Source organism: Zerene cesonia, chromosome 13 (genome assembly GCF_012273895.1).
Source record: "Zerene cesonia ecotype Mississippi chromosome 13, Zerene_cesonia_1.1, whole genome shotgun sequence".
NCBI classification, from domain to species: Eukaryota; Metazoa; Arthropoda; class Insecta; order Lepidoptera; family Pieridae; genus Zerene; species Zerene cesonia.
Genome location: NC_052114.1, coordinates 853,314 through 864,483, shown reverse-complemented (window position 1 = coordinate 864,483; position 11,170 = coordinate 853,314). Strand labels below are relative to the sequence as shown.

At 32.0% G+C, this 11,170-nt stretch overlaps 2 protein-coding genes across 2 annotated transcripts in view; one reads left to right on the top strand and one right to left on the bottom strand.

Annotated features, from left to right (window-relative positions):
• The window catches only part of LOC119831211 (neurogenin-3), a 12,290-nt gene extending 9,023 nt beyond the window's left edge, over positions 1-3,267 (bottom strand). Inside the window, exons 1-2 of the mRNA XM_038354502.1 lie at positions 3,159-3,267; positions 11-625 (exon numbers count right to left, since the gene is read on the bottom strand). Of these exons, the coding sequence (XP_038210430.1) occupies positions 11-613 (603 nt within the window). The 5' untranslated portion in view covers positions 614-625; positions 3,159-3,267. The remainder of the gene's footprint in view (positions 1-10; positions 626-3,158) is intronic.
• The window catches only part of LOC119831209 (esterase FE4-like), an 11,013-nt gene continuing 3,074 nt past the window's right edge, over positions 3,232-11,170 (top strand). The window contains exons 1-2 of the mRNA XM_038354499.1: positions 3,232-3,273; positions 10,686-10,817. Coding sequence (XP_038210427.1) covers positions 3,232-3,273; positions 10,686-10,817 — 174 coding nt within the window. The remainder of the gene's footprint in view (positions 3,274-10,685; positions 10,818-11,170) is intronic.

Here is an 11,170-nt window from a genome sequence, read left to right as displayed (position 1 = left end):
CTTCAGATGCATGCCCAGAGTTTATATTATCTAAAGCGTCAAGCGTTTGACTTAATGCGAAAATATAGTTGTGAGCAAATCTTAAAGTTTCTATTTTCGTTAATTTTGTATCTTCTGGAAAAGTAGGTAAGACACAACGCAGTCTATCTAATGCTTCGTTTAACATGTGCATCCTGTTTCGCTCTCTATCGTTGGCTTTGATTCTTCTATTTCTTTTAATCCGCATAATTTGCGTTGGACTCTTAGATCTGGATACTCTGTTCTTTCCATTCGCGTATTTCCTTTTCGGTTTGTTAGGATCTTTGGGCTTTTTGTCCTTAGCCTTTATAGGCGTAGATGTGTTATTGATCGGTTGGAAATTTTCGAATGCCTTTACATCTTCTACTTCAGCGGGTTGTTGAAATGGGTAATCAAAATCTTCTGGAAAAAGCCTTCGTCGTACGCTACTGTCTTTTGTCGGTGTAAGGGATATTCCAAGGTCCATCGATTCATTTTTCTTTGGTGTTTTATTTGTAGAAGTAAAGGAGTCAGCGTAGGACCTTTCAAATCCGGAGTCATTGCTGCAAATGCTGTCGTTGAAGTCGCAGAATTCATCGAAGTTTGTGCCGAACATCGTTACTGAGATCTGTAATAAAACAAACATTTAGTATCTATTCAGAAATGATCAGAAACTAGAACTGTTTGGATATTTAATCTTATGCTAGTGAGAATAAAATTGTCTGCAGATGTTTTTGCAATTAGATTATTATGATTTTTATCATTATACTTTTTATTATTTTATTTATTTTGATATAACTTAGAGTGACTTTTAAATTTTCAATATTCTAGTTTAGTTATCATACAAACGCAATGCCTGCATTATATTCTGCCCTGGATTTAAAAGTGTGTATGATTTATGTGCTTGTATGTGTTACTGACGTATTGACCCTTGATTCCATTTCACATTGCGTGACAAACTGACAAATACGTTATGGAAAGTCAGTTGAACTTTATCGCTTCCGATTTCCGGTGCGTGATTTCCGGCACGGGTGCTTTAAAAGTTAATTGATCACTTTATGCGACCACGCTACAAAGGTAATTAAAACTTAAGTTTTGTATGAAGTTTTAACTGAAATTTGATTGAAAGTTTTTGATTATAATGGCGCGATGATAGTCAGTACAGATGATAGTAAAGTGATGTTGAATAAATTTTAAAATATTTATACTTAAGTAAATGAAGTGGATAAATTGATTTATTTATGAGCATATTGATATCAAGTACTTTGTCTGTTTTTGTTTGGTTTAAACATAAACATTTAAATTAGTATCAGAATTGCATATTTCATGTCAGACCAAATGAAACTGTCTCAACCGAATTGTTATTAGAATACCGTGGCCTATTGACTGTAACAGCCTGCCACCCTGTGACCACCTGTTCACTGGCACGCGACCAACACGCGATCACTTCATACGAAGACAATTAGGGGATACAATGCAAACATTATTTTTTTATTCAAATTATTAATTTTTGCTTTTAGAAGTATATCGTAAATCAATCACTCTGGTAGAAATTTTTATTAGAAATTTGTAAACACGTGTATTCTTATTAGAGAGAGATATAAATTAAATATTCTCATTTAGAATATAACATGCTGTTCATCTATATGAATAAAAATGAATATGTTGCTAGGAGTAAAACTTCAGAGCGGCTCGACCAATTTGGCTTTTTAATTAAATATTTAAATGTTTTTGTTAAGGCACATTGAGAAGAAGGGAGAAAGACGTAGAGATTAGAAAAAAAGAGATTAGGAAAATAACCATTATTATGTTGCTTGTTTTTTCTTAGTTTTTTCTGCAAGAGAAACAGAAACATACTCTTTCTCATTTAAATTATTTGTTGGGTGATACTTTACATCGACAAAAGATAAAAGAAAAAATATGTTGCAACGGGTTAACTGTTTTAGAAGAAATATCCACTTAGCGTGTCTTTAAGCTTTACATATCGTCATAACTATATGATAACTTTTTTGTAAACAAAAAATGTAAGAATAATATTTGCATAAATTTCGCTTAGTTATTCAATGAAGTTGTACCATCATCATCATCATCTTACTAATATTAGAAGCGCGAAAGTGTTAGTACGCATGGATGTTTGTTACTCTTTTACGCGAAAGCAGCTTGTCGTATCTGTATGAAATTTAGCACAGAAATAGATTATAGTCTGAATTATCTCATAGGCTACTTTTCACCCGGGTACCACGTGAGTGACGCCGCGTCTTACAGCTAGTTAATTCATACATGTTCCCACTTTGTATATTTTTTGTGAAAGACTGTTAAATCTCTATTTTTTTTTAATTACGACGTACTGGTCTATACGGTTCAGACGACGCTACGGCGTAGCATTGCTATGTATAAATGTGAAGGTCTGTCTGTCTCTACTTCACGACTAATCCACTGAACCAATTTGGTTAAAACTTGGTATTATTATATCGAGATAGTTTCAGGCTCGAAAAAGGACATAGAATATAATAGTTATAGACACAGGATATAGACTTTAATAGTTTTTAATTATCACGAGAGCGGGGACAGTGCGGAGAACCTCGGGACCATCTTTCTTTACCTTTACTATGCATACGAAACCGCGGGCAAAACCTTACATTATAACAAAACAACATTTTAACTACAAATCCATGTACTTTCTTTAAACTCCTTTTATTTGTAAACAACTTCAAAAAAAAGAGGAGGTTATCGATTCGAATATTTTTTTTTGTGTTTGTTAACACAACTTTTTATTAGGTGCACGGTTTATTATTCCTTTTTTTTAAGCAGATACCTCCCATGTGATCCCATTTAAATTTAGTCTAGTTCTGAAAATTCACAGGCGGTACAGTATTTTTTTTTTATTATTCAAATTTTTGTTGATCGGAGATTCCTCTCTTCTTTCTGAAAATGTTCCTTGTTCGTACTTAATAAAATAAAAAACATCTGCACCGATTCAATTAGTACCTGTTGCTTTAATTCTTAAAAGTTAACTAAGTTGGCTTAGCTTTGAAACACAACAACCTCTTTTGCTTTGCCTAAGAGAAACTATCGTGAGTTTCTCTTACACTTTACGTAGATCGATCGCAGTAAGTTTACTCTTTTATAAGTAGGGGGTAGAAATCAACTATCCAACTTACATATATGAAATCTTCACAACCTAAAATCACAACACTAAATGCACATTAATTACACTAATCACATATTCACACCATGACTGGGTACAAGCGGTGTCCGCACGCGCACTGTGGGGCTGTAGGCTGCGCACCCTTATTTTATGATTTTGTAGCCCAATCGCACTGTAGTGGGTGGAGACACGCCCCTTTGGGACTTAAGTCCTTTTCTCGTGAGTTTGTTAATTTTAAACTTTATGAAAATTATAAAAACATTCAACGAAAATATACACCCAAAATTTGTACGATAATTAAAATTTAATGATCTTTTAAGTTTTAGACTGCTGAATCGATTTTGCTAAAATCTGATTATAAGATAGATTATTCAATTGTTAGTGCATTCATCAGTTGACTGGTCACGCTAAAACAATTTCTATTTATAAAGTATGTTGAACTTCTATTGTTCTCATGAATGTTTTCAAAACTCACTCTTCATTGATACTTCATAAACGACTGACACAAAAAAATTTGTAAACAAACCAAGTTGCCAGTAACTTTGCGCCTGAAGCACTGATGGGCAATTTTCATCGCTGCCTTTTAATCTGGTAGCATTCTCTTCATAATTTATGTGTTAGAGGTGAAACAACAATTTCAAAGACTTTAATTAAATCGGGGAAACCAAAATAAACCAAAATATAAATAATCATGAGAAAAATAGACATTAAAAGAAACGACGTGTAAACAATTATTCTACAATACCCCCACCAGGTTATTGTGACGTCTTAAAGCAGTACTAATACCACTGCGGGATAGTGATAGCGCTAGGCGACCTATATAGCTCTATCTTTTTCCCTCAACGAAATCAGTACTGCTTTAAGACGTCACGGATACCTCCAGTTCAGAATTGCTATGAATGACTAGAACACACTAACAGACTAACAGATGTAACTAATTCAATAACAGCACCTTGCATAATGCCCGAATTTGTGTAATGGGTTAATAGTGCGTGAAAGTGTCGTTTTTTATCGACAATCCTTTGTCGATATCGACAGGCCATAAATTATATAAATATTTGATCAGACACGCCGTTTGGAGGTAATGGGTGCGCAGGAAGGGTTGTAAAAAGATTTTATGGAATGTACTGGCTTATAGAATGAGAATGAAAGCTTGGATATTCAAAAAAGAAAAATAAGGTCTATTATCTTATCTTATGAATCAAGTATTAACTGTATAAGAATTTCAAACGAAGTAAAATCTTAAATTTGTTCATATTAATACAAATTAAGAAAACAAAAGAATAAAAATTGTAGCTTGAATAAAATAATTCATATTGTAAATATGTATATATGACTTCTTTTTTAAATCGTTCATTCTTTCTCTAATTTAGACTTTTTAATCTTTTCAATAGGTAGTCCAAACATGCAAAGAACAGCTTGCTACCCATTTAAGCCTTACATTCACGCGTTTCCACTTGATTGATTAACAAACACATTGTAGCGTTTTATATAAATGCTAGCGATACGGATGAATGGCGATTTCTTGCAAAATATTGATAAAGTACGTCACGCCAATAAATGCAAAGGGCGTAACGCAGTGACGTTTAAAAATTCCGTGCCAATTTGTAATTAGTCACGTTAGTTATGTGTTGGGACTGAGTGAGAGACTGAGGTAAAGAAATATAAGAGAAAATGTTTCGTCTGGTGCTTGCAAGACGATCTGGGTTTTATAATTTATCCTGAGGCAAACTGCTTAGTGAAATTTTTGAGATTTTGCTTTTACTCTCTTTGTAAGTAAGAAACGTGGACATGATAATCAAGTCATTTTTGTTCCATTGAAATTGCCGTCTGCAGATTCGTATCGAGGCTATATATTACAAGTTTGTTGATGGTTTAAATTGAGTTTTAACTTACTAGAAATAAAACGAAAATCTTATTTTAATAAATGTCTTAATAAATACAGCCTAAACTAACAAAACAGGTGTTTCATTTCGTTAATGACGCAGCTCCGACCCTCGCGCAAATCTCAAAATTATAACTGTGCCGTTTAAAATAATAAATAAAATGCGAACGGGGTGGGGCAGTTTAGTTACTTTGCAGTCACCACGCTTGAGAGGCCATGAATGCATTATAATGCGTCTATACGTGTTGAAGGGTTGGATATTTTAGGGATGTAAGTATGGAAGTATATCGATATTTATTGAAGTTAAAAAAGGAAAGGCTCTTTTACATTTAAAAGCCAGGTAAAGTCATATTGGACTTACGTTTTTAAGCGATCATGGGTTAATTTTTACGGCAATGAAAGCATTCCGATGAATGTAAGACAATGTTTACCCGTCAATAACCATATCATATATTCGGAATGCTTACTTCAATTATGTAAAAAAAAAAAGAAACCGTAATATTTATGTGAATGTATTAATTTAGGCTATAAAAAATTCTAATATAAATTCTAATGTGATGTTTTCTGACGTATCAACTAAGATGTTCCAAGTACATGCAACAAATAAACTTAAAAATTCAAAGTATCGATATTATCACATCACTAGTAACCCTTTCCAGCGCGCCCCTAGCGCGGCGCAAACACTACTCGCCACCGAGCATAATTTTGCGGACTTAGGAGCTAGAAGACCGGATCATTATTTGCTTGTTTCATATTAAATGAATTAATTCAATTTCTCATTGATTAACTAATAAAGATACTAGTAGTCAGCTTCGGCTTCACACGTGGTATGTTTTTTTTCTCCATAAGAACCTTCCTTGTGTCGTATCAGAAACGTAAAATAAAAAATTTGCCAAATTTTTTTCATATAGATACACAATATCATCCATCCATCCATTCAGCCCGAATTAGTCCACTGCTGGACATAGGCCTCCCCCAAAATGTGCCACAATTTCCGGTCCTTGGCTTTGTTCATCCATCTGCGTCCAGCTATTCTAACTATATCATCCGACCACCTTGTGGGAGGGCGTCGGTTCGTGGTCGCCATTCTAGGACCTGTATACCCCAACGAGCATCCGTCCTGCGAGCTATGTGGCCTGCCCACTGCCATTTCAATTTTGATATTCTGAGATACACAATAAGAAAAATGTTAAATGGCTCTGAATAATTAGCTATTAACTAATTCGTATCGTTATTATCTACATTTTTAACATTTAGACGGGTTTAATGAACAGTTGAATGTAAAAGTTTAGTTTGTGTTTATTACAGTTGTATCAATGCTGAATATAGGTAGGTAACTAATTACTGAATTACAGTTTAAATGCAATATTGATAAAGAACAGTTTCAAAGAAGCATAACATCATACCAACAAATAAAATTACAACATGAATCGTAATATATCGTAATATATTCAAACAAAATGCGTAACATTAAAAAATATTTACCTATACTTGTAACTAACATGACGCTAATCCTTTAAATATTAAAACATTTATACCAACTCACATTTAATCCCGAGGTCAAAAAAAACGTTCAATACATCATCCTTTATGAATCGTAGCTTTAAAATGTTAAGTTTTGTTGTTAAGGGCTTGCCAAAAAGGGGTATAAATAATGACGGTGCGAGTCTATAGAAAACTAAACGGTAAAAGGGGTTAAAGCAATGCTGAAATCGATTAGGACGTAAAATACCCTTATATTGTTAGAAGTTACGTGTTCCATTGATATTATTCCTAGGGAGGCGGATTTTTCTGATGTTAAGACACATATCATGAACTTAGATATTTGAAATAAGACGCGCGCTGATAAAATGTATTCCAAATATTGAATTGGTTCATAACTCAAATCTAAAGATTTTTAAACACTAGACATTTTTATATTCGTATTGATAAAGTTTACAGATATTCCTTTTAACAATATTATAATTTAATTTTTAATTCTATAGCATTGAAATGCTTTATATGTGATTTTTTTTAGAATTCTGTAATGAATATTATTATATTAATTATTATCTTTATTTTGGGGATGTAGTTTTTAGCGATATAATATGTCTGTTTTCGTTCGTGTAAAACTTTCTGAACGGATTTTTTAAACAAAAAAAAAAAATTCAAGGCTATTGTGCTTACGTTTTGTATAATTTCTAGATTGCCAGGAAGGATAGTATTTTTCACGCATATTTTATGTATGTTATAACCTCATATTTCCAACTCTTAAATCGAAGGCGCATAGTTATGGTTCAATTTTTCATGATAACCCATGTGTTATATATGTTAGGGACGTACAACAAAACTTTTTAAAGTGAGAAAAGATATGCTTTTTTAAAAGAACAGGTATTCGTTTATGCACTGTCGAAATATAGCGCTCATCATGAGAATTTTCATCATTACGTAGATGTGTTTTTTATTTATCGAGTACTTGTTTTATCCGACATATTATGGTAATTTAAGCACAGAAAGAATGTTTTTTTTTTATGAAAAAAAAACGTAAATCACCTTATTACATATTCTCGATATCAACAAATTAGTACCTGTAGCATGTAAGTTAATATGCATTGCAGCCGTTTCATTAAACATGACTTCAAACAAAGTACACCTGACGTTATCAACGATGACATGCCATGTCAATAAAATGTCATACACTGCACACTGCCACTGCAGTGCAATCACACGGTAGTGTATTGTCACTCATTTATCAAAGCAATTACATTTTACGCTTGTTCGTGAGAAAAATATTCAATGTAACACATGCTGGTGATAGTACGTTATTAATTTTCGCAATATCTATTAGATTATCAGCGGTTGTGATTTATTAATAATGTCATAAGGTCTGATTCATTCGTTCAATTGCTGTGTAAATAATCTAAAAAATATTTGTGTATTTTTATGTTTAATGATCATACAAAGCATGAGAACTAGAACTATGGTTCTATATTTTATGATGAGAGACATTTCAAATGCTTACAGAAGAGCTAATCGTTTAGAGAAGTGAGTCTATTATTTATCATAAAACATGAATAGGTAGATATTAATATAAGTATTCTTAAAACGGGTAACATTATTTTAATTGTTTATCATATTTAAGACCAGCTGTTACCCGCAACTTCGTCTGCGTTGTCAAATGTTCATGGCATAAACTGTCATCCCTTATTGTCATCCCCCTTGGAGGAAGAATTTATCAAAATCCTTTCTTAGCGGATGTTTACATCATGCATGACAAATTTTTACCCCGATCGGTCCAGTAGATTGGGCTGTGGGTTGAAAGTTCATGAACTGTCAACAGTTAGGCACATGTGCGTTTTATATACCAAATTGCGAAACTGAATAACGGTCGTTTAATGCGGTTTAACAATCCACGCATAAAAAAGAACAGTATTTTTTGACAAATCCTCCTTAAATGAAGATAGAAGATAGAAGAATAAAAGAAATTACTCTGAATTTTTTAAAAATAATATTAATATCAGTAATATTTAAATCTACACATCCACTCTGACAGTAGGTAAGTACTCAAAAGGCGCAGTGCGTGTGATCAGAAAACGTGCGCTCCGCGCGGTAAATGCGACGCGCGCAACTAAATGCTTTACGAAAATTATTCAAAATCACACGTGCAAAACCAAATGTAAACAGAACAGAATAAACAATTGCTAAATAAAAATAATATTCGCATTTATTTGCACAAATGTTCAATTTCGTGCAGATATCGCGTTGTGGTCGCTAAAAAAACAATTCCTAGTCACAATAAAATTGATAATCGAACTAATCCTTATTTACATTGAATGTTTGAAGTGGGTGGACCGATAAGGGAACAGGTAGAATAAATCCTGGACTTTCATTGGTTAAATTTTTTTGTTTATACGTGGTACGGTCAGCCGCGTTGGTCTTTCGATTTAATTATTATTTTATTACAATGTTTAATTTAGTGTTCTATTTTAAAGAAATTAAAAGCAAGAACCACAAAACAATATTAAAATATAAACGTATAAAACTTTATATTGCGCGTCTCATCTCGCATGATTCCCTAACATTTGTACTGTCCTATCAGGTAGGCAATTAAGATGCAATGGATGAAAAAAACTCTTTCATAAAGCAAATTTATTTACCCTATTATACATATCATATTTGTAATTAAGACCCAAGAAAATATATGTGATTTCCATCAAATATATGTACATAGTTCTTCTTCAAACCCCTACAAAGACCTAATATTTACTTGCTAGCACCAGCTGTTTTAGGACGGCATGCTTTTTTATTAGACTAACTTTGTCATAAAAACTTGTTTTACAAATAAAAACAGTAATAGGTATATTGGGACAACACGATATAAAAATGGATTCTAAGGTTTCAAACATCAGACGAACAACCAGCTCAGCTGCCCGCTATTACATTAAAAAAATAATTATTAGATCAATTGTATTCCCCCAAGTGAGGTAAATAGACCAATGTAGTCAATTTACCTCTTGATTTTATCAAACCATGTTTTCATAGAAATCTTTAATATTTATCTTTGAGTGGTAGCTATATTTTTAGATTAACATATTATAAACATATAATCATATATTTACACTAAATACTAAAATACATGATACAATGAATAACTGCTCTCTGTTTTTATGTAAATGTACTTCGCTCTAAGATTAAGAAAACAAAATTAAACGAATTAAATTCAAAGGTAAGCTTCCGCCTCAAAGCTTCTCACGCTTTTTTTTCCAGACAATGACTTGTTTGGCGTGAGTGATTCTTACATGTAACTTAAATGTAAAACTTTTTATAAACACTCATTAGCATAGATTTGTATATTTGCTATGGTTAAAACTCATTGCCGGTCAAAACCATTTTTGTCATCAAAAATCATTGTAGAGTGGTTTAACCGATGCTTTCAGTTAAATACACTTTTAAATGAAATGTGCAGACAATGCAGACAAAGACTTAAATAGCCTTATAATACTACTTCTATAACTACTATGTGCTTTCTGTTGTTCTTTCAACGTCTTCGCAGTTGAAGCATTTTGATAAAGAGCTTCGGTCAAAATCACTTTTGCCTGACATTTGCAGTTAAAAGTGCTTTTGACTATCATTGAGTTTTGACTGTAACATATATATTGCTCATTAGCATTACTTTTAATATCACTTCATGTGTAATTGTTAAAAATTATTCATTTTCAAATCAAAATTTGTATTGAGAACACAGGAATTTAAAATAACAGATTTCTTCTTAAAAAAATATTTTAAGTTTGTTTATTTAAACACTTACCTGTCAAATTAATATTTAAAGACTTAATATTTTTATTATATATTATTATAAAAGATAATTATAAGCAAAAATAATTCAATCCAGTAAACAGTGTACTGTCTCCTATGTAATAATTAATCAATGTAATGTAACAGTGTAGCTATTCAAACACTTACCATTAGTTGAAACTAAAGTTAAGATATTCTTCAACTATGGTGAGTTTTTTTTTTAAATTATGTGTTTAAGTAAAGTTAGGAAGATGGCATATAACTAAGGAAAAGTTTATTATATTATAAATTAAAAGAACTTACAAAAAACAGTGTGCCGAGCTAGGGCAGAGCAGTTAGTTTAAAATAAAAACTGTACAAAAAGTTTTAAATATTTTTCAGACAAACCCAATAGTGCAAATAAAGGATGGCCAATTAAGAGGAAATGTTCAACGATTACTTGATAATTCTGAATACTACAGCTTTAAAGGTATTCCATATGGACAAGCACCTGTGGGAAAACTCAGGTTTAAGGTAAGGGTTATATGATATTTATTTATTTATACATTCATACAATAAAATGTAAGTGTACAAATCTATTAAAAATACAGTTAATTATATTGTGTTAAGCTAGTGTTTGCTTTGCCTGCGTTAGATTCATAATTACGTGTCGAATATATTACAATACCCATGTTATATTTCATCTGATCGGCTTTTCATTCTACGTAACACTATTTATATTCATAATTGATTGAATATCAATTCAGAAGATTACCAAAATCTAATAAAATATGGAATCTTAAAAATTCCAAACAATATACCTAGTCTTGCCATAAATATTGTAATAAAGAAAAAAGAAAATTGTTAACTGCAAATAACATTTATTA